The following is a 24,265-nucleotide window of genomic DNA, read 5'->3' on the forward strand; positions in this document are numbered from 1 at the left end:
TGTGAGTGTGCTGTTTGCGTGGAATGTGTGCCTGGGAAAAGGCGTGCGATGGAAGCAAACGGAATTTGTGCAGACAGTTGGGCAATGGCAAATGGCAAAGGGGGCCAGCGAGGACTCTACGGACGATGTCCTGCGGCCATCGGCATCCTTGCGTCGGCGTTGCATCCAAGAATCACAAGAAGCAACCACCACTACGTGCATCGGCGTGCCGGCACCGATGGCGGATGGCGATCCCTCCCGTGCGAGTTATTTATTCGATTAGCGATGTTTCCTGGCCCCGTTTAGCAAGCGAAACAAGCAGAAAAGCTTTGTGTTGTTGCTGCTGTTGTTGTATGGCGGTCTGTGTTTTTTTTTTTTATTTGTGTGTTATCCTTTCCACCCTGCCAATTGTCTTTCGGAGTACAGAACGGGCTGCCCTGCGATTTAGAGGCAGAATTTTTATATGCTGCATGTCGATGGCACTTGGCGTTTCATTTTACTTTTTTTCCCCCTCCCAACATACGCTCTTTCTCTCTCACACATTCACCATCTCGCTCTCGTTGATGGAGATAAATCAAGCCTGTGCTTTTTTCTTGTTGTTGTTGTTGTTGGTTTTGTTTCTTCTGCGCTACCGTTAACTGCAGGACGCAACTGTAAACTGATTGTAAGTAGCTCGCCAGGCGCCAGGCGCTCTAGAAGGCAAAAAGGACAAGACGAAGCATATTCGTAAGCATCACGTGTAGGGTTAGTAAACGAAAGAGGCGAACGAAAAGGCGAAGATTATGAGGAAGCAGAAAAGAAAAAAAAGGATAATGCGATAACAAAATACGAGAGTCGAGCTAATTTATCTTGCTTAGTGCAACGGAACAGGGGAAGCTGGGGATACTCGAGCGGGATCGAAAACAAATCGATTCCGGTGTCCGGTGGCACCCCGTGCACCGATTAGGGAAGGTTACGGCCCCCCAAAACGAAACGAAACAAATCACAAACGCGGAACGATGAAACGATCCGAGTAACGGGAGAGAAAAGAAAAAAAACACGAAAGGCACCCGGAGATAAATAATAACAATATGCAAGAAGAAGCAAAAAAAGGAAGGAAGGCAAAAGTAACATCCGGAAAACACAACTTTTTACAGGCACTTTTGAGAGAAAAAAAAATGCAAACACAAAACAAAGTGAGAGAAAAGAAAGCAGCAACCAATCGCCGTTTATTTCCCTTTTTCCGCGAGGAGCTAGCGTTAGTGTAGTGTAGCGGATGTAAAAAATGATACAAAATGAAAACAAATAAATACAGAAATGAAAACGGACCGTAGCTTTGCGGTAGGTGGAAAGGAGAAAGGGATTTACGAAGGTAGGATGTTGATCTGACCGGTGGTTTTTGGGGGTGGTGGGTGTGGGAAAGTCCTAGAACATCATTCATATTCATGTCGCTTCGTGGCACGAATCGCTCACGAAGATTCAGGAGGACGAATGATGGCTTATGATTTTTTCATTTACCATCAGCCTTTCCCGCACGCTGCCAACTGCCTGGGACTGCTGGACAAACAAACGCGGCCGAATGATGGTCGGGAAGAGCGGCGAACAAAGGGGCGATGGGAAAGCGAAAGGGGACGAGTAAACCCGCTGGCCATATTATCCTGGCGTGGAGGACGATGGAATCCTGATTCTAACATCGGTCCCGGTTCCCGGAACGGATGAGGAAGGTTTGTATTCAAATACGTTCGGGATCGGAGTTGGACCCCCGAGAGCCTTCCGGACCGTCTGGGACGGCACGTAGAATAACAATTAGCTAACGTGTTCCGTGAGGCCATGTACGCGGGGAAACCGGGCTTTCCACATCTGCAGTGAGTTTCACCGGTACCGGAAGGTCGTGTCGTGCGTTTTGAAAGGGAACCGCTTGGTGGATACTTTCGGTGCTCGAATGAATTGCTGGACGGACGGACGGACGGACAGACGGATGGATGACGGCTGGTTGTTCAGTGGAGTTAGCTAAACTGTGAGAAGATTACAAAACCACCTAAGCAACGGCGTTTACAGAGCGACGGTAAATTAGGCGCGTTGCAGGCAAAAATTCCGTGGTCACGTGGTTGCTTCGTCATTTTGGGGTAATTTTTCCAAAAAAAATCCGTTTATCACGGCGTAGCGCAATAAGTAATAATTTCCAATTTTCACTGATAATTTTTTCCAGAAATCGAGTCACGCACTTGGAGTTCATTTGTGACGAAAACTCGACACAGCATCAGCACCCGAGTGAAGGATTCCAAAAATCTGAATGCGTGCGAGGCTTTTCGAAGTAGAGCCACAGTTTCTGAGTAGCTTTCAACGGCCGGATGGTCACAATGGTTTGGAAGATTGTACAGATGTATATATATGTACTTTAGATACACCTTCCAGAAGGCATGCATGATGAGTGTAGTCCGGGAAAAGAGTGTTCTGCCTGTACGTGTGGGACGAGCACATTTCAATGAGATGTGGATGTTTGCGTGGAAAGCGAGGAGTTTTCCTCGTACTTCCTAGTGCAGATCGGCAAAACGAGTGTTTTTTGTGCAGTTTATGCTTTGTTTTTCTTTTCATCCACCTACCAGAGACCGTTAGTGGTACCGGCTGATGCACTTGGACCATATCCCCCGGAGGTGGTGCGAATTGCGAGAAATAAACCCACCCGGTTGGAAAAAAAAACGGCCGCTCGTATATTGTTCGATAGCCATAGTTTTCATACCGCTGTCGACAGGATACACACGCGCTAGAAGAAGCCCCCCCCCCCGGGGGTTGGCAAAGGAAGCAAAAGCAAAAAAAGAAAGCTTTCCTCCCCCTGTCTAACACGATGCATGACAGACTCCAAATACGGTCGGCGGTGGCGTGTTTTATGAGCCGAAACTAATACAAATGTTTGCATTGCCACGAGGTGCGAGCGTGGGATTGAGCGTGGCCCACAGCCGATACCGGGGCAGAGTGGGCCGGATTGCTTTTCTTGTCGAACGCACCCAAACGGAATGACCCTTATTTTATTTCATACTCATTTCGAAACCAAATCCTCCGCCGGCCACCCGGAGGCGCTTTTAGGCTTGCCGCGGCTAGGCGAAAAAGCGATGAACGGGCGTGGGGCTCGCTCTCTCTCTCTCTCTCTGCTATGTTCTGAGTGGTGCTTTTGGGTGGTCGATGGTGGAGGAGAAAAAAAAAACTACCACCCCGAATCATCCCCATTTCGAGCCACAGGTTGTCTGCGGGTGCGGGAAACACGGACCGAGCTCGTCCTTTCTCGGGCTTCAGTGTTCGATCCGTTCGACACGTTTGTACTGCCGACTTCAAAGGTTTGTTGGTCGGTTTTTTGTTCTCCTGGTGCAGGGAAAACGAACTAATCCTGCTCTGCAAAAGGAAGGTTCGTCTTTTTTTTTTTCAAGCCGCATTCACGCGACCGCCCACCCCTTTAAGAGATTGATTAATTCAAATGGGCGAGTTTTGGCACGGCTTCTTATCAACTTAAAGCGTACTCAAAGCGCAACTTGTGGCACAACCCGGAAGGGGGTGTAGATGCTCTTCATCAATCAATAGCACCAACCCGGTCTGAAAAGGCGGTCTCGTGTCGCTTTGTAAAACATCCATCCTGGCGCCCACTTCCGGCGCAAGCCATTAATCACCTTTCGGCAGGGATTCGGGTCTGGATGTGAAAGTTTCACAATTTGCTCAATTCGCTAGAAATAAACGAGACAATGCGCCGAGCTGGACGGGGTTTTTGGCCAGTACAATGGGCTTGGCATGCCGTGGTCCGAAAAGTTGCCCCAGTTCATGGGAACGTGGCCCATTCCGTGGCTGAATGCTCGCTTTAGGTGTTTAGCTGAGACACCGCGTTGTGTGGCTGTCGGTAAGTTTTTAATTATTTTAATCACTTCCATTGTGCGTTTTGACATGTTGTCGGATGCTCAGGTCGTTTGCCATGAGATTGTTTGCAAAATTCGCACGGCAAGTGGCCATGTCCTGAACGCCAATTTGAAAATGTGCTACGAATTTCGCAATCGGTTCCGTAATGAAACGAATCCAAGGCATCCCACGCCCAGTGTCTCGATGCTGGCATCAGTTTCCAACTTGGAAAAAAAGCGCCTCAGCTATTTTTATTTCGGACAGGAAAATGAAAAATAAAAACCCTACGCCCTGTTGCTTTGGCGAGCGCGCTTCTCCGATACGGCGTTATCAGGGAAACAACAGCGCGTGCTGCGACGGTCGAGCGTTTGATCTCGTGCGAGTAGTGGAAACGCTCTAAAGCACCTTCGTACCGTCGAGTAATCAGCAGCTTACAAATGCTCTCACGCCACTCGGAACCCGAAGAAAAGCCGGAGCATCCTCGTGGAAAATTGAGGGGAAAACTCCTGCTCGGAAAAAGGCTGCAGGTTCGGTTGTGCTTCGCAACTTCGGTAGCCGGTAGTTCATTCCGAACGCGGTCACCAACGCATGCGCTAGAACCCGGTGCTATCTGCATCATTTTTGTCGGTCGACATCTGGCGGGAAATTGCGGGAAAACGCGGTTTCATTCATTCCATCACCGGCTGTAGTAAATTTGGCCAAGTGACCCAGTCTGGCTAGGAGCGCTAGCCATGCCTTGGGGTAGGGGAGTCGCTTTCCCGCACAAGCACAGCAGTAAGTATGCATACCGTCCTATTGCCTCATGAAGTAGGGGAAAACGCTCAACACTGACTTCTGAACTTGGGGTAACGTTGACGGATTGCGTCGCGACGGACGGCACTAGAGGTAGTGGTTTGAGTCCAGAGTGAAAAATAGCTCGTTTATATTGATTTATTACCGAGGAGAAACACACTCACGACTCCTTCGTACCGTTTCTCGTCCGGCAGTGATTTTTGTCTCGATTTTTACCCCCATTCCAGGAAACGGTGAAAAACGCGGTTGCATGCGATGGGCTCGACCTGCTACGAGGACCCCCATGGGGAGTTTTTGAGACCCTTCGTGGCGGAAAATAGAACAAGCCCAAATTGTCAGCTGGCAGCAGGCTTGCTGCTAATGACATGCTGACAATAAAATTGAAAAGAAAATGGGCGCGTATTCGGTTCGGTTGTTTTTCGATTCGAATTTGCGGTAATGATGCTGTCTCCCTTGACGGGATTGGAAAAAAAAGCGTACGCTTTCGATTAAAATCGAATCGGCAACAGTTTAAAAGAGACACGACATCCGTTTCCGAAAGACTAATGGTATCGTTTACCGGTACGCCGGTGTACGGGATTGTTGATGACAAATGATCGCATGTCGATGTGCATATGCGCCTGAAGGTATGCACGTTACGCGTTATTCCACCATTCGGCAATATGGCCGCTTAGTCGCTGACCCGTTCGGCGCATCGTTCCCAGTTTAGATTCGCACCCGACAGCGTAAACGCACGTGCTTTTCATAGCTGTCATGCGTCGTAGCACATGAAGTAGTAGTTTGCGCGTGCTTTCCGAAAGGTGTAATCGAGAGTTCATAAAAGTAAGTGATTTCGTGCATAATTTGTGGTATATTGTCACTTTCTTCCGTGTCGCTTCGATACATACGGTAAAAGTCCAGTGTATTTCGTAAAATGGTGCCAAAAAAACGAAAGATAAACCGTAAACAGATCGCTGAAGAATCGCACGCTGACGAGCAGCAGCAGCAACAGGTGGAAGATTTAGCAATGGCCGCCGATGATACACAATTGTTCACCTTGTTCGGGAAGAGTGTCTCCATGTGCGGTTTAGAAAACGCGTCATTTTACGCGAAGGCTCGAAATTGGTTCCAGAATGCGTTCGTTTCCGGTGTGTCCGAGTCCCATCCGATGGGTGTGCCATTCCAAGCGAAGGGGTTTTCATTGCCTTGTAACGAAAGCAACCCATTCCACGAACAATCCGAGAGTTTTGTGCAAAATAATTCCAACGTGTCCGAGTGGAAGATGCCTTCGCCGCTGAAGACAGAGATTCAGCCGTATCCGATAGTGGTTCCGTTTACAGAACCGTCCGAGTTGCCGTCCAGCGTCGTAAGTTGAGACTGGCGTGGTTTCCGGGGGGGTTCTCCCTCATGGCCAAATCGGATAGAGAATTCGTTTTCATAGCCACTTTTTTTACTTCTAGCTAAGCGACCATCAACTTCTTCTCTTGCATCATCTTGCCCGCTGGAGACAGGTACGGAAGAATTGGATTAACCATCGCCGAAACTACTTGAAAAGATACCAGCCAAGTTACGAATTTCTGGATTTGTTGTTCGTTCGAAACAAGCTACCACACAAATAGCTGTCCATTTTACGGGTTTTTGTTTTTCCTAGACTAATTGCACATAATAAACATTAGCTCCCGGCGTGCTGCACATGTAAGAGCAACAACACGCTCGTCTCAAGGCCAATCGTCGTAGGATAGAAAATCTCGTTTAGGTCAGCAAGGGCATATAAATTTTCTTAATTTCATCGATTGCCCTCGTTCGTGCGGTACAAACGAATGGACGAACTTTACGTATCAAGGGAGGGCCGCCTGTCCGCGCATAAATAACATCCTTATTGATTAGCCACCGATCGTTCTCGGTCCCGAAGCCCGTTGATTAATGCCCGGTGCAATTAGTTACCGTCCGATGTACTAATTTTATTACGCTACCTGCAAGAGTGTGGGTCGAACTTGGCACCAACTTGGGCGTACATGATGCATTTGCGGAGAGTGACCTTCGGATGGCAAGTTCAACCTTGTGGCACGATTGATGGGTGTCGCATCGCAGGTTGAGCGCGTCGATAAAACCACCACACCAACGCTCGTGAACGGGTTTTCCAATGGCATGTTTATGCTTTTCCAGTGCACCTGAGCTAACCCTAACGCACGTGGCACGTATTTGTTTTGATGTCCCGAATATGTTTCTGATATTCGACGTACCCGGCAGCACCACTCCCCGGCAAGGACCTCGCCATTATCGGATAACATTGATGATCCGATAGCCGAAACCGTCATTAAAATGGTGTGGTGTTATCTTTTGGTATCGATTTCGGCTTGCTACTGCAACCGTTCTCGCTGAACCGCCGGGATGGCCGGGTTAGCCGATAAGGAGCGTGCTTTGGGCGAGAAGATTTAATCGTGTAAATGATTATGATGCCGTTTATCCGTTCCGCACGTCAGTAGCCACTGGGGGGAAATTCTTAATAATGGCACATGCTGTGTGCGGTAAAATAAACACATGCGTGCGAACGGGTCGACGGGATGCTTAACCCATTGACAGAGCCGACACACGATAACGGGGCGGCGATAGTTAATGAAAAGTCCATTTCATTTAATAACCGCCAAGCCCTGAGCCTGATAATGAGTGGCGCATTTATGCGCTACACTCGTTTAAGCTTCCCACCCAGCCAAGTGACCCATCCAGCCGTCCCGGCGAAGGGTTGCTGCCTTATGGAAAGCTTGTTGTGCCGCGGGTTGTGGTTGTGGCAATAAATCCTGGCCCTTCAACCGAACCGAACAACGGAGGCGCATCGTGACAGGCTGGAAGGAATTACGCGAAAAAAGGTTTAAATGCGAGTAAAAAATGGCTCCCGTGTAAAGTGCGCTGAAATGGTCTACTGGTTACCGTGTCCGTGTCCTTTTCCGTTCGCGATTCGCGGTGAAGAAAAACGAGCATTATGTGTGGGCTCCCCGTCTTCAGTCTAAGGCTCCAGCCACTAATGCCGCGCAAAAGTGGTGGGATGTTTTTTTTTGCTTCTTCTCTCTCTCTCTCGCTCTCTCACCAACGAGCAGTAACGGCTGGAAGCGATACAGCATTGTGCGAGGACATTTTGGGGGGCTTACCTGGGTTGCGTCGTCTTGGCTGTAATTACCGTTCCCGAGTACATCCTTCCGACGGTCCTTGCGTCGAGTGGTTGAACGTTTTCTCGAGGAAGTGAGCAAAGTTGAGCGCAAAAAAGGAAAGGTACACGTTGCACAGCGCTAAGAGGATTAATGGTTTGGCTTGCCAGTTTTGTTGCCAGTGCTGAAGTACACCCTTCAGCTCTCGTCCCAGCAAGGATAGCTGTACCGGTGTGCAGGTTATATTAGCTAGCCTACAGTTTTGACGATAATAGTAAGCCCTCCCAAAAGGCTCTTCTCACACTCGGAAAAGGCCATTCGACCGGTCGTGTGGAAGTGCACCAAAAAAGTGCTACTTTTTTTCTTTCTTTCAAACAAACCTCCCACATGTCGTCCAGCATCTGTTTAGCCCGGCAGGGTCGCGCAATGAGACAAAATAGTTGGTTCTCAGGAGCAGCAGCAGAACGGGGTGGTTTGCGTCAGCTCACGCAACCTGCACTCCCCGGTACGGTGGCTAATATGCGCCCATAAATATTGGAATTTGTTTTGGCGTAAACGCAAAGCGCAAAATAAAAGCCTGGCCGGGGGTTTCCCTGTTCGTCTGGCAGGTGTACCACCGATCATGGCCGGTGACGTTGCTATATGATGCTCGTTAATTAAACTAGCACGTGGAAATCTCATCGTAATGGAAATGTTCGAACAAAACACCGAATGCACGGGTAGTGCCAGTGTAAAATAACGCTGCCACCGCTACAAAGTACGCGCAGTCGGTGTTAGTCCCGGAAGCGATTGCAGCAACGATGAAAAATTGTGTCCATTCTCGTCCAGTCGCGCGCACCGCCGTAACACGTGTGGCGGGGGCCCATGCGAAGTTGATCCTGCTATGTTATTCGGGCTGGTTCCGCTCGACTGGACACCGGCAATCCTCGTGAGTACGTCGTAAATATAAACTAATCCACCGTTCGCCTTTCAACAACGCAGGACACACAGTGACAGTGGCTGAAAGTTGGTTGGATTTGGAAGAAAGCGGCAGAGTCCGAGTGGTACGGGAACGAAGCGCAGTTGCATCAGGTCACAGCTGTTTCAAACCCGGGGTGTCGTCCTTTAGCGCCCGGTCGCCCTATGTTCCCGGTTGATGACGAGCCGTTCGGGGCGCTTAATACTGACGCTGATGCAGCAGAGTGTCGATGCAGCAGCAGGTATGAAAAACTAACTGCATAATTGCAAAAGTATGTCCCGTTCCGGCGCACACTGGTTTCAGCCAGCACTGGCCAGTTCTCGAGTCAGTGGCCGTCTTGTCCACGACCGTAAGCTAAGCTTATCATTCGTGTTCCGTAAGCGGCCGGGTGATTCGGAACTGGCTCCAGCAGTTCGTCCGTCCGACCGACCGGCGTGAGAGTTTACCGGTCCGGAAGTTGGCTTTGATACGGTTTTGAAGTTTATCATCACGTGTTCGGTTGATGATTTGCCGTTTTCCACTCGGTGGCCCGGGAAGACCCCATTCGTACCCTTCCAGGGAAGTCCGGTTCCAGTGTCCCGTACCCGGTTCTCCCTGTTCGAGGCCGTCGCACGAAAGCGAAGCGGAAGCAGCAAAGCTCGTCTGATGATGCCAGCGTGGAGAACCCCCGTGGGGACCGTACTTCTTTCTGACAAGTTCAATTTAATCAACAGCCATTTTCCGAAATGAATTTAAGCTCGTTTCCCGTTTTTGTGCCTCACCGCTGTTGGATGATTTCCGGACCGGGCGTTGCCGGTGACTGGGCCAGAACCTTCCGGCGACCTTTCGTACAAGCCGCACGTACAACGGGACGCGCATGATTGGTGAGGACCCGCTTCTTGTCGGCAATCGAGGAGGGGGGAGGGTTTGAGTGAAAATCAAAACCGCCACACTCTGCGGTCACTGGCAGTGGCTCGTGCACGTCAACTCTCGACAAATTAATACAATTTCAATCATTGCCGGCTGGCCCGTCAATCTCGGGTGCCCGGGTTTGCGATGGAAGTGCCCTTTTGTGCTAACTATTTCCAACCGAAATCTGGCAAGATCTCGTGCGGCACTTGGCGTCATTCCTGTTGCGTAAATGCAACCCGAGCCACGCACCACCCTCTCTTTCAGGGGGTGGGACGCGAAAGATTATGTAAAACTATTTATTTCTCGCGTCGGTGGTTCGGGGTCGGCAAAGTTGAAATTTATCGCGCAAAAGTTGTAGCGAAGCGCAGGGCCGCAAAAGAAATGGAACTTTCATGCAGTTTTCGTGCCGATGGACAGCTGAGTCCGCGTCGGCAGCTGCCAGCCGTTGGCTTCCGGCTGTTTTTTTTTGGGGGGGAGTGGCAAGGGTAATCTTGGGGCTTTGGGTTGGCAAAGTTTAGTGAGCGATACTGACAAATTCTTCCCGCCGGGCTCCGGGGTTGGCCGGAACCTTTCCCCGGGTCAGCGCGTTGTGCGCGCGGGAACATTAATAACGGTGGCGTGGAGTGTCGCGTAAACGGGCCAAAAGCCATCGTGATTAAACTTTGGCACCACCACCGGTGGTGGGCCGGCAAGATTCGTCTGAGTCCTTTTGCGGCCGGAGGTCACAGCGGATGGATTGGGTGGGGGGGCACGTTTTCCTTTAGCTCAACATTAAACTTCCTGGATAATGGCCTGCTGCAACCGCGGACTCGTTTCGCCAGCGAGCGAATGGAAAAATGGTTTACGGAAGATTGCCGCTGCGGCTGGAAGCGATGGCAAAACCCGGAGCAAAAAGAAGATTGCAACAAAAAAAGAAGAAAAAGCGAACACGAAATGACGCTGCGATACAAGACCAACACTATTCTTGAGTGGATGAACGCAACGCAAAAGCAAAAAAAAAAGGATCTATGAAGTGAACTTAGGAAAGATTGAAAGTTTGTCTTCCGGAAGATCTGACCTAGTTGGTTAGTCAGCTTTACAATTGTTCCGTCCGGCCGGTCGGCCGGCAGGGTGGAAATCGTTTACCAGTCACTCATCTGTGTGCGGTGCGGTCGAAATACTGGCTGCGACTTGCCCGGGAGAAAAATCTCATCAACGCGAATCGCCGCCGTTCGTTTCGACGGGAGGGCACCAAAGTTTTCGCCGCCTGCATTTTGCCGAGTGTTTGAATGGAGAAGTCGTCGTTGAAGAGCCACGAAAAAACGAAGAAAAAAATAAGGAAAGCAGAACGGGAAAAACGTCTTGACATCGGTCCCGGTGGACGAAACAATTATGCAAAGCTTAAATGAAATTTGTGTGCGCGCGCCCGCTAGGCAAAAATTCTATTTTCTCACTCACGAACGAAAGTTTGCCCGGATTTGCAGCCACCTGCGCGAACGCAATCGCATTCCGGTGGGTGCTTCCGCTTGAGATGGGATACGAATTACGTCTTTGTGGGTTAGGTCGCTAAGTTATGCATTGAAAAGAATGTATCAGGAAAAAAAATTGTTCACAGTTTTACAAAAAAAAATAAATAAACGATCACATTCCTGTTTACACATCCACGTTGGGGAGGTGGCTTTCGTCCAGCCACCAGCTACTGCTTTGCTGGGGGAGGACCATTGAGAGTATTGTTTTAAAACATGATTAACACTCTCGCACGAACGCTGTTGATGGCGCCAAAGTGTTTCAATTTACCAAAATCACTCCAATTTACGTTCGTTGGGCGAAAGCTGTGGCCAAGCTTTCTGCCAGCAGGAAACAAACCGGCCAAGCTTTGCATACATTTCCCGGTTATGCCAATGGCCCCGGAGGGGGGGGCCAAAAAGTTTGCCACCCGTTTTTCCAAAAAACCGCCATCCATAACCTGTTCTTTAATTGGAAATGCTCCTTTCTCTCTCCACGCCCACGCTCACAGCACGCCGGTTGGGGGTGGTGGTCGCCGATACGCAGCGCAGGAGTCAGCGGGATTAGTAATTTATACGCAGCTGAGGCCAATAAATAAAATTTCCAATTAACAGCAACGCGCTCCCCGGCAAGGAGGAGGAGTTTTTCCTCACGGTTGTGGGTGGGTGGGTGGTGAGGTCCTTTCGTGTGGGGTGAAGGTGGCTGCCATCGCCGTTAAGCGGATAAGATCCCCACCCGATGAAGGGGCCCCCAATGGTGCGTTGGTCAGCTAAAGTCAGCTATCGTCAGTGCGTTTGGGGGGGGGGGGGGGAGGGGGGGGGGGAGGTGTGTCCACCCCCACCGTAGGTGACATCATAAAGCAGAGTCCGAGAGTCCTTCGTTCAAAAGCAGAACGGCACAAAAGGGGGCGGCAAACTGTCGCAAAAATGGTTCGGCCCGCTAATTTATGCTGCACAAATTTATTATCATTTCGCTGCTCCTGCCGATGAGTGGGAGGTGTGTGGGTGGGTGTGTGTGTGCCCGTAGTATTTTTTTTTATTATTGCCAAGTTTGCTTAGTTTTATTTCCCTGCTTTTTACACGGTTCACGGCAGGTCGGGCCCTCCTGAGGGCAGATCTCTTAATTTATTTGAAGACGGTGCAGGATGGAAGTAAAACGATGCTAGTGAAATCGGTGGATTACTTTTCTTTTTATTACTACCTTTTTTGTGTAGCCACGCTTAAAGAAAGAGAGAGAGAGAGAGAGAGAGAGCAAGTGAGTGAGTAAGGAAGGCATAAAATGACGAATATTGACGCACCCAAAGCAACCCCGAGGACGACACGGAAGCGGCTAACAAATGTTGCGTGGTCGGTGGACGGGGAAAATTTATTGTTTCTTTTTTGCATATTTTCCCGCCCCCTATTTGCAACAGCTCAGCTTTTTTTTTTTAATTCGCCCTTCTCTTTCACTCGCACTCACACTCATACGGGGCAGCATCCTTGCGCGGTGCGATGGCACGCAGCTCCAGGGGGCCAGTTTAATCGTGTTTGCGTAAAAGTTCGCTCATCTTCCCAGGATCCGCGTGCGTTGACGGCACTGGAGGTGTTTGATGGAATTTGAAATTGATTTCGAAAACGAGAGTTTGTCCGCGAGTTTGTGTTCACCGTTCCTTTTGTACGCGTATGGGCGCGCGTTTCGGTGCGCCTACGTTAATGAACCACTCGCACCCTCGGGAGAGTCAATTGTCGCGCAATTGTTCACGGCCCAATTGTTTTGCGGTGTGTGTGTGTGTGTGTGGGCGTGTCGGGCGATGGAATTAAGGCGTAGGCGAAGTAATCAGCGCTTGAAGCGAATAATCACTGCGATGAGTTCGTGACGATGTTCCACTTGAGTTCACAACTGCCGGGAAGTCTCCAGTCAACAACGGGGGGTTTGCTATCGTTTTTTTTTTTGAGAGGGAGGACGTTATTTTCTAATCAAGTCCCCATAGCATTTTCGCGCGCTTTTCTAGCACTAGAGCAAACAAATTTGCCCCAACCGGTACGCGTCAAGTGCGTGCCGTTGTTTGCCCGTTTGGTTCCTGGTAATCTCCGACACACCGTGGCGGGAAATCGCGAGACTCGCCCGTCGATGGGAAGTTGGAGTAGGACTCTCTTTTTTTTTTTTGCTCCTTCTCCCCCGCCTTCGGGAAGTCTCGTTATCATTCACAAAACCCCGGGCAAACGATGTTATGATGCCTGTTACGGTGAGAAATTAATTTTTGCTCATCCCGGCCCGCCCGTGGCAGGACATTGGGCTCGTGACGATGGTGGGAAGTCGCCGGCGTAGAACCACGAATGCCTTAAAGCCACGATGCTGCGGGCGGCAGTTCGTTGTGTTTTACGATGGAGAGAGAGAGAGAGAAGCATAATTGTTGGAGGTGCCATCTCGTGGGCAGCGAGATACGCGAGAAAATTGTATTATCACTTCCCAGCCCACCACCCCGTGGTAAGGACACGCTGATAATGGCCGCCATTACGGGTGGGTGGTTGGAATGGTCGTCGTTTGGTCGTTAAAAATGGAAACACACCCCCACACACACACACACAGAGGCACACGTGGGTGCGTGTTTATTCGCCACAATGTCGCTTAAAGGTTTGGCATCGGCAAGGGTCAGAGGCGGTGCGTTTTTAATGCGTGCGTGCGTGCGTGCGTGCTTGAGGAGTTAATTTTGTTTAATTAAATTCCGCTTTATTTGTATTGTTTTGCGATGAATTTGCAGCCAGTCCAACCGCAACGGGGTCGGAATGTTCGACTCGTGTGCTCACTTTCGATAGGCCCCGGGAAGCTCAGAGGGTGAGGGAAATTAAAACGAAACAAAAAAACGCAATACCTTTGTGCCGGAACAATGCAGATAAAACGTGCCTGTAAAACACCGACCGGCACACCGGTACCGATTGATTGGTTTTGTGTCGTTTTTTTTTCTGCTGTTTGGGTGTTCGCACGACGCACCCCCGCTAACGATGAGCATTAATTAAATTATGGAATGCGAAGCGGAATGTTTCTATTAATTAGGAGTAAACTAGTGCCGGCGTGGCAGCTGGGCAGTTGTAATCGATCTCAACCCACTTCCTAATATGTGCGTGTGGGTGGGTGGAGTTGAGTGAAATCAAAGCAATTTTCTGAATGCCTACTAGAAAGAGGGGGGAGAGCAAACCAAAAAAAGACAATTCGGGTCGCTATTACCTAAGTTGCTGTTAAAGAAGAGGTCATTTTTTTCTCTCTCGAAAGATGGCAGCAAAATACTTGGCTTGGCTCCATTCCGCGTTCCCTTGATCGGTTTGATTAATTTTCGCAATCGACCCTTACGAATGGTGTCCCTTTTTCTTTGTTGGCGAGGCTCCGAGCTATCCAAACAGGTCTGTCTGGTTCTGCTTGGTCACGCGAAGACGTCGCTTTTCAACCGAACGAACATCACTCCAACTTCCTGTCATGCCAGCGGAACACGGTCACGAGGACACGATTAAAGCATTCCGACGGAGAAGCGGGAACTTTCTTATGTCATGTTTTGCCCACGGAACGGCCAATCCCTGCTCGCGGAAGGTCAACGAGCAAAAGTGATTTCTTCATTAGCTGGCACCGAGCGAACGCCTCGGCCTGATCCTGCCTCCGTTTGATGCGTGCGCGTGGTCTAAATTCAACCCTTGCGTGAGACACGAGCGGCTGGAGAGTTTCTAATGAAATCTATTAGTGCTACTTGGACATTTTTATACGCCGCACAACCCTTTCGGTGTTTGCGTTACCCGGGCGTTCATTAACCGGTAGAAGCCGGGGTTTGATCGATACTCGTTTGCATCACCTGCGAAATACGCGTGGCGCCGCCGCTTTCTGGTCGCTCGGAAAATTCCACCCTTGCGAGGTCAGTTCCCGGCACACTAAGACACCCGCGTGAAATCCGCCCGAAAATCCGGCTTGCGCGTCCAAACGCGCGTAACGCGGCGGTTGATGATGTAAACTAATTAACATTTCAAGCTGTCGCCTTTCGTTCCCGGTAGCGCACCGGGCGCGGATTTGGTTTGGGACCGCTTTTCTCGCACAAATGTGCCGGTACGCGGCCTAATTTGAATTTGTAGCAGACAACAGCAAAAAAACGGGAGGGAAAAAAACCCCTGCCCGTTCGTGAAAGGATGCTCCTCGTAAAGGCAAGGGTGAGCATATTTTCCGATCCCCGAAAGCTCGAACTGAAAGCACGGATAATCTGGCTGTAAGTCTGCCCGGTGCCGATGAAAGGTTGTGCGCGCGAGTCATCCGGATTTAGGACCACCGGGGCTGAGGGTCCTTTGCGGTGGTTCGCGAAAAGATTGGGCTGTGTGGGTGTTTTTTTTTTGGTTTGTTTGTTTGGTAGGGATACCTTTCCCGTTGAGCCGGTATGATAATGAATGTGAAGAAAATTTGTATAGGGCTTGTGATTTTGCAAATGGACGCGCGCGCCGGTATTCATACTGCACATTGGTGGGAAATCTGTGCGCGAACCCGCTGCCGGGTACTTGTACGGTGTTTGGTTGCATATATTTTCTATGAGTCTGGTTACCTTTTCTCTTTTTTGGTAATTTTATTTTCACCATCGTCGCCCATGCTTCAAGTTACACAGTGTTCGTTTGATTTGGGCTCGGATTCCGGAACAATACGATCATATGACACGTTGCTGCACACCTGCGCTCTTTATGTTTGCCTTTCGGCGCCTTTGTTCATCCACCCACGCGGGAGATAAGCGACGACGGTTTTTGGTCGAAATGGTCGCCAAAAATTGGCACATCCAACGCGCCCCCACAACTGCTACAATTACTCGACACCGTGTGAATCCTGGTCGCGGTGGAGTTGGTGAACACATGGTTAAGGAGCCACCCGCGAGCCAGTCCGCGTTTTCGTAGTGTTTTTCTCTCTCTCTCTCTCTCTCTCTCTCTCTCTCTCGTTTGTTCCATGTTTTGCACTTGTTTCGCACAACCCCCCACCCACAAACAGTGGGGCCACCACAGACGACGTTAATGGTGCAGTGTAAAAATTTCAAATAAAACTCTTAATTCGTGTAATAATATTCATGAGCCGTGCCGGCGGCGGCAGCAGTTGCGCACGGGTAGATTTTACGACGTTCGACAGGCGTGTGAAAGTGGTCCGGTTCAGGACAGAGTGGGGGTGTACTTAAAACCAACAAAAAAACGGCGGGCACACCATCGGCAGGTTGTTAGTATCCCCGAACGCTGTGTGGTGTGTTTTACGAGGCTGCGAGGATGCGTGGCGTTTTGGGCGCGTTCGAAATCACAGCTACCGTACGGGAAAAGTGCAATAAATTCACTCCCACGGCACCCCACTTTCTCATTATGCGGTCCCTCCTCAAACACAGGGTGTTAACGCCAACAAAATGCATTGGCACGCATTGTTGGCTGGCCGCGCTGCGTGTGTGTGTGTGTGTAGGCTTTCACGAGGAGGTGCCACGTGGTTGTTTATGGGGCATTTTACTTCGGCCCATGAATCGTAATAACTCCTTATCGGGTGAGCGACTCCCGGTTGGGTTGGGAACCCTTAACTCGATTGTGTTGCCCGTAGAATTATCATCTGCCGTGCAGAGTGACATGGACGTGTCGCCGACGTGAAACGATCGCGCATGTCATTCACTTTCAGTGGACGCTAATAAGACGAGCTTTGGGGCATTTTAAACCCACCAGCGTTCGCGTGTAATTGCTTACAGGTGCACGACGAAAGCTCACGTTCAAAATGATGCGCAAAATTGGCAAACATCGCCGCCCCCAAACGATCTATCAGCATCGCGGGGTCCATGATGGCTTGAAAAATAACTACTGTCCGCGTTCCTAGCGACCACAAATCATCCGTCCGTGGTCGTCCTACCTACCTGGCCACGGTCACGCGTGAACCTTTCCCTTTGTTCGACGGTGCGAGGACCATTTCGAGGATCTTTATGTTTATTTGCGAAAGAAAGCAAAAAACACACACACCAAACCCTGTGATGCGCTCCATTTCGCGTCATTGTGTTTTATTCTTGCGCTTTTCGGGCGCCTCCACGTCCGTCGTAGCCGACTCGCGGTGGCGCGCTTACCGATCATTATTCATCCGGATTGGCAACCGTCCGCCGGGCTGCTGGATCTCGAATGCATTCGAATGCTTGGCGCGTTTTGTTCGCTGCGATTACACGACGAAGCCGGCCAGGAGTCCCCCGACCCCCATCGGTGAGCGGATTTCGCTTTTCCCCAAATTGCAAGTAAATGACTTGGAAATGAAACGCAACTCTCGCAGCTTCGGTTTGGCGAATCGTTGTTGATTGAAAATGTTCGTGGAATGGTTTCGAAAGGCGGGTTTGTTTTTTTTTGTGTGTGTCTTTTTTTTGCATGAAAAGCAAATTGATTTTGTGGCGGCAGGTACGGGAAAAAGTAATTCCTTCCCTTCACGCAAGAATGTAATGAGAACACAAAACGGTCCCGATGGGAGGCTGGGGCTCTAACAAAGGAAAGAAAGAAAAAAAAACAAAACAAGCACAACAGGCAATTGTGCGAATGAGTGTAAAAATCCTGAACGCAAATGCAAAACGGCGCTTTTATGTCTCCAAAACGTTTATGGATGCATTCCCCCGTCGTGTGCGCGAAGGGATGTCCCCAAAAAAACGGGCTTCTAAACAGTTTTCCGAATGCGAATATTATTACCCATCCGCCCAGTGGCGCACCGGAGCTGCTCGGTGCCATTTATTGTTTGGCGATCAAAGTTCTCCCTCACGCGACGTACGTGGGCGCGCTTCGCGTGCAATAAAATCATGCCACCTTTAGTATCGCATTTATCTGTCTCGTTTCCACGCCAGGCTCGTCTCCCGGTGGTGCCCCATTTCTGCAGAACTGCATTCCCTTCGCGTGGGCGAAGGCGGACAGTGAATGAAAATAATCGTTAAACTTAATTCCGCAATAAAGGGAAAATTGAATTTCTCCTATTGCGCGCTCCCGCTCGGGTGGCACTTGAGTGGCCTCCTCCCGGTGTAAATGTACCTGCCGGTGTCCCCGGGGCGAAAGTGGTCCCCGATATCGAACGGACCAGGTGGTGGTGGCCCGCCGGTTGAATGGTAATTTGATGGGTGATTGTGGATTTTCTCTCACTCCCTCCTGTTTATCCGGGCCCCGTGTGGTCGATTTTCTCACCACCACCACCTGCTGGCTCGCATGGGCTCGGAAAACGGGGCTGTCCGTCAATCTCGGGTCGAGGACGAACAGAATCCAACCAACCGAGACGCCAACCGGTTGGCAAGCGCACGTTCGCAATTCACGCGGGCACCAGCTCACCACCTTTGATAAAAGTCGTTCGAGCAATATTCTTATGATGTTCAAACGTTTCACGCCGAACACCGACCGGCTCTGCCGGTGCCGATGTCAATTGATTTCTCATAAAGATGCAATCAACTTTATTGTGCACGTGTGTGCGCGCGCGCTGGCGATGCGCTACCTCTCGGGCACGAGTGCTCGAATCCTCGCTTTTCATGTGGCTGCTCATCAGACCACACCACCCCCAACGCTTCATGTCTGCTGGAAATCAATTCAGCCGGTGATCGTGATTGGAAAGGTGGGTTCGGGGGCAAGACATTGACTCCCGGCACTAATCGATACACCGTCATCGTGTGTTCCCTTCTGCGCGTGAAGGACGCCCGGTGCCACGGATAGCAGACGAAACATGAAAGATAAATAGAAATTACAGCCACCGGAGTGTACTACTGCTGGTGCTGGTGGTTGTGGCGCTCGCAGGCCACGGATCAGTTCTCCGAATCAAAGGCCCCGGGTGGAAAATTGATTGCGAGGAAAACGGCCTGCTGGGAAAGGTCGCGCAGAGCAGGGCGAACAAATCCTCCGTTTGGCTCGATGGTTCGGTTTAACGACCCCACGGGGGGGGGGGGGGGGGGGAGGAGCTGGCTCTGTTTTGACTAATTTGATTTGGCATCTGAAGAGTCGTTTTCAGCAGTAATGGGTTGCTGCTTGCACACGAAAACAATTATTCTTTAGCGCGAACTGCCAGCGGCACTACTGCTGCGATGAAGTTGTTTTAGTTTGCGCTTGAGCGGTCGTGGATTGTTTTCGATTTCACGAGCGAAAATCTATCCAGCGAAGCGAACAGGGCGTGTATTTTTGCTCGGCGTGGTTGATTAGCTTTTAAATCTTAACGCGTGAAAGTCTCGCTGCTCTAGGTGCAAGATGGATGGTGTGCTTTGGAGATCGAAAAAGGACTCGTCTCGAAATCCGAGCAACAAATAACGTTTGATCCGGCCACAGAAAGGCGCCTGATTAGTGGTTACCTTTCACATTGTCTCGGGAAGTAAAGGGATTTTCTAGCACCGAAACCACCCCCCTCCCTGCTGGTTTGATTGATTGCAACCACTTGACGGAGGTACGCACACGCTGGCCGTTGCGCCGGTGTTCGACATGGACCGCTAATTGAATGGGGCATAATTTAGCTCCAATTAAATTGGACCCTTTTTTGGGAAGCAACCGCCCGCCGGGAGCAAAGAAAAAAGGGATCATTTAATTTCTGATCTCGAACATCCGCTCGCAAACCCAACCCCCCTGGGGGTGTTGCTCTTTTTGTGCCCTTTACCCGGGTATTTTTTTCACCTTATAAAAGAAGAATAGCGACTTGGAAAACGCGCGGTGAATGCATCGAACGCGGAGTGAAACGTGAAGCGAAAAACCCCATCCGGTAGATCCTTAATTTAATTGAGTTGCTTCGAATTGTACCCTTCCCGTTTAGGTGCGTGTGTGTAACCGGAGGTCATAAAGCAACATCCTCCCGGTTCCCGGATGCCGGGTGTCTTCGGGTCGTTGGTCGGTTAGTGTTACATCATTAGAAACATCAGCAGGCATCAAAGCGTGCATCGACTTCGACAGGCGCATTAGCGAGCGAAGGAAACTAGATCCATTTTTTTATTCATTCCATTTCATTTTCCTCTCTCTCTTTTTTTTCTCTCTCCCTCTCTCTCTCATTCACGTGGCTGGCGCTAAACAGTATCGCATCGCTGCGCATTGTTGCGCAGGGCGCGGTAGAAAACATTCCGCCTGGAATAATCATCCGCCAAAGAGCTGTTAAATTGGTCAAGTGGAAAACTTCCACCTCTGCTGGGCGAGGTTTTTTCCGGGGATGATGAAACAAAGCGAGCAAACTTTTAGCCGCCACACAATCGCACGCACAACATCCAAAGCCCGTGTGTCCAGGTGGCTGCGCGCATCGCAAAAGACAAAACGCGCAAACGGCGGTTCCACGTGCTTGCGCGCTTAGAGGGTTTCGTTTGCGGCACATTTTCCACATCGTCACAATTGGGTTCGTTTTAATGCGCGGCCATCGAGGCTCGGGGCTTCCACGCGATGGAAAGTGCCCCAAAATGTACTCGGTGCAGCAAAATGGCGGAAACGTGCGAAAATTTCAAATTAACCGACGATTGGAGTTTACTTGTGTGGTGCCCCCCCTTTTTTTTGCTTTTTCTTCTTCTTCGTCTGCCTTGCCTTCAGTGTTCAGTTGCGCCCCCGTGCGAGGATGCGAGGACGAAAGTTGGTCCGTTCGGGTGGTTTCCGTTTGGTTTGGTTAAAATTTTCACTCCGTCGTCATGCGGTCATTGGGGGACACTCTCTCTTGCTCTCTTTGGCCTTCTAAACCGGGGGTTTGGATCCGTTTTGGTTGGTTGATGTTTTTTTTTTGGGGGGATGCTTCGAATCATGGGCAGTTTTCACGAGAAGTAACTGTGCGAGCGAAGTGTTGCGAACAAGTTTTGGCCCGTTGTCCGCTCTTCGGCCACACCGGTTCCGAACGAAAAGGGCACACTGTGCCTGCATGACGGTGTGCAATCGCTCCCTCCACACACATAGATGGAAGCCAAAGCAACCAGCCGTATGCTGCAGATTGAGGAAGAATAAAATCCAGAGTGCAATCGAAGGAAAAGTTTCATTTGAATTGCGGTGATGAATACCGAGCAGCACCAGCGAGTTGTCCGGCGTTTTTCGGGAACCGAAAACCCCGGCCAGCCGGAAGTTGGATGGTGGAGGGAGAGAAAAAAAAAATTAAAATGTGGTAAAAAGCGTTCAAACTCTAAATTACATTCATTGAGTGGGATCACGCCGAGGCGACTGAAATCTTGCTGAAGTGCGAGTTTTTAGAAAGTTTTTCCTGGCCCAGGCTCCGGTACCGAATTCCATTGTATCTGTTATTTTTTTTTCTTTGGTTACGTAAAATATGAGAGTCAGTTTGAGGAATGTATTCTTTTTGCTGTTGGAAACAACCTGGCTACAACCCAACGATTGTTAAACCAATATGCAACGTGCCGAGCGTGTACGTTTGAGCAGCCTGTGTATTTTTAGTTGAATCGTTATTGCATCTGCTTCTCGGAACATTCGGTTGAATTACCGTAAAAATCTCATTCCCGGAAGGGGAATCATCAATTTTCAAACCGTTTCGTAAGCCGAGGTTTTTCCAGAGAAAAAAAATCTCGTTTTGAGTGAGCATGTGCCCGTGCCCGGTCAGTCGCATTTGATCGATTTTTCAGCGTTTGTTATACTTCACTCGAAGCAGCATTGTCTCGTTTTCGAATTTATCGGATTATGCTTCCGTGCGACTGCTTCGACTTCGGTGCATCGATGGCCAGTAACCAGTGGGGGCTGGTGAGCCAAATGTGTGATCTAAAATTAGACTCAATTTTGGAAAGGGCTCTCTCAGCGCTTATCACACTCCAGCTTCACGCTTAGAGTAGCCTTAATAGACAGAAAAAAATAGACAGTTTGAAGTAAAAATTCGAACTTGCTGCAAAAGGTCCAAACCACCTGCACGACGTGATAAAACGCCGCTGCAAAACGATGGCGGGCACATAAATAAGAGAGCACCTGGGGGTCCGCATATGCGTCCGGTGTTGTGCTCGGGACATTCCTCTCGGGGTCGGAACTGCGAGCTGTAATAACAAATTATGGCGATTTGCACGGCGATGAAACACAAACCTTCCGGAAAGCGTGTTGTGCCTCAATGGAAGGGTGTTAAAAATAGAAGAAAAAAAACCTTTACCAACCCCACTCGGGCGGAAGTCGGAAGAAAAGCTCATCCCTCCGCAAGCGGAAGTCGTGGGGGAAGCAACCCTGGGCGACAGTTTTGATTTCGTGTACCTTCGGGGAAGATAGTAAAGCCTTGGCAGCAGCTGGTCAGTTTCATCTCCGCCGCCGGTATAAGCAATATAAACACCTCCAAGCTCGTCCTCGGGGCTGGCTGGTTGTTTTGCTAAAGCGAAGGACGCGAAGGGATGAAGTAATACCACCCTCCACCCACGTGTCGTGTCTTCGCCCAGCACCGGTGGAGAAAGGGTTTTCCGTGTGGGTGGAAAACTTCTGGAAAAACTCGGAAAAGTACGGGGGATAGAAAAAAAGAAGGCAACCCCCCGATGACGACGGGGAGGCAGAATGGCGTTGCGAACATCATAAATTATGCACAAGGTGTGCTTTATGTTCATTGCGATTGTATTTATTTTACTTTCGCCAACCTCGGCTAGCTGCTGCTGCTGCCCTGGTCCTCCGGCACTGGCCACTCGTTTCGGTGCCCTCCCCCTTCTTTGAAAAGGGATGACCTTTTCCCGTAGCCAAATTTTCCATTACTGACCAGCAGCTCGTCGTCGTCGTCGGAGATGGATCGTGAAAATCCATTACGACCGATGCTCGTTTTCCGTGACCTATTAGTGACACACCTGGTTGGAACAGAGACAGAGAGAGAGAGAGAGAGAGAGAGAGAGAGAGAGGTTCGGAACTAAAGTTGCACCAGTGGCGGGTTTTAGCGGGAAAATATGGCCCCTCGAACTTTTCGGGCGGTGTCCTTTCGGTTCCTCGAGACGGCCCTACGCGACCCACCTGCCCAGGGCCGAGTGAATGGTTTCCAAGAGGAGAATGTATTTTGTTTTTACGATGGGTCATTTTTACTTCGACCCCCTCGGGGGAGAGGGCTATTCGATTTTTAAAGTCATTGGGTGATTTATGGCGCAAAAGGGTGACCGGCGGCATCGCGGGCGCCACTAAGTATGACAAATTGTGTGTCGCCATGGGCAAAAACCGCCCTGGGGAAAAGGAAACTGGCCTGCGAGAGAGGCTGAGAGTTTTAATAGCCATCGGTCGGGGTTTTTTTTTTACGCGACCAAAACGGTAGACCCTTTTCACCCACGCAAGCGCCCCGCTTTAGTGTGTGCGTTGAAGCGTGGGTTAGCCAACGCCGGTAGCCTAATAAAGCATTCCCTTTGTGGGTAGATTTTTGTGTGCTCGTTTCGGTGAATCCTTAATCGTCGGTTGTGCAAGATTTGGCCAAAAATCATTCCACAGCGAGCTTTTCCACGAAAGCTTATTTCTGTCCATTCCTCTGCGGAATGGGTTTTCTCTCGCTTGGTTAGGCTTCGTGTTGGTTAGGATGTCTGGTTGATTTTGTGGACGCACGGTTTCGTTTGCATTCGTATCGGTGCTTGATTCTACCCGGGGTTAGCTGCATCGATTTTTGCTTTTGCCCCCCCTTTTTTTACGCTGCCTGAAACACGAAATGATGCGATGTCGGCTTATTAGTGGAGGGCTTTTTTTTTACGCGAACCACCACGAGGTTATTGTGCTTGATCCTTACACACACACACCTGCGAGCCATACTCAAGGACATACTTTTTGTGCATGCACACACGCGTTCCCCCGCCCCGGCACCGGACAGATCCTTCCTGTGTGTCACGTACTTGCTTGCAGGCTCCTGGCACACACCGGCACATCCGTTTCGATCCGATCCTCGCCGATGGAATCCACACCGCGAGTCACCTTCCGATAATCCTCCGTGACCTGGACCACATCAGCCAGCGTCGTGCACTTTCCTATCGCGGCAGTTTCGTGACCTAATGCTTCCGGATTGGTTACATTAACGAGCGCGACACACCGGGAGTAAATTCAAATCATGTATCGCGTACGCCCCGGGACGAGACAAACCCGGGAAATGGTTCGTGGAACGCCAGACCGACGTGTGCTGCCCATATGTGTGCAGGTTGGTCGTGTTCATCCCATCCGGTGGTTTACGATTGTCATCTGCGGTTGTGATCTCACGAAAGGCTGCCGAAAGCGGGGTGCGTCTGCGTGGCGACATAAACGTGCACACGCACGTGCACGCGGTACGCGTAAAATACGGCCCATTCGAGAGGAGT

The 24,265-nt window shown here is 50.2% G+C and overlaps 1 protein-coding gene across 1 annotated transcript in view; it reads left to right on the forward strand.

Annotated features, from left to right (window-relative positions):
- Positions 1 to 6,999: 6,999 nt before the first annotated feature.
- Positions 7,000 to 24,265, forward strand: part of LOC128724611 (collagen alpha-1(XVIII) chain) — a 185,058-nt gene continuing 167,792 nt past the window's right edge. Inside the window, exon 1 of the mRNA XM_053818333.1 lies at positions 7,000 to 7,007. Within this exon, the coding sequence (XP_053674308.1) occupies positions 7,000 to 7,007 (8 nt within the window). The remainder of the gene's footprint in view (positions 7,008 to 24,265) is intronic.

Source organism: Anopheles nili, chromosome 3 (genome assembly GCF_943737925.1).
Source record: "Anopheles nili chromosome 3, idAnoNiliSN_F5_01, whole genome shotgun sequence".
NCBI lineage: Eukaryota > Metazoa > Arthropoda > Insecta > Diptera > Culicidae > Anopheles > Anopheles nili.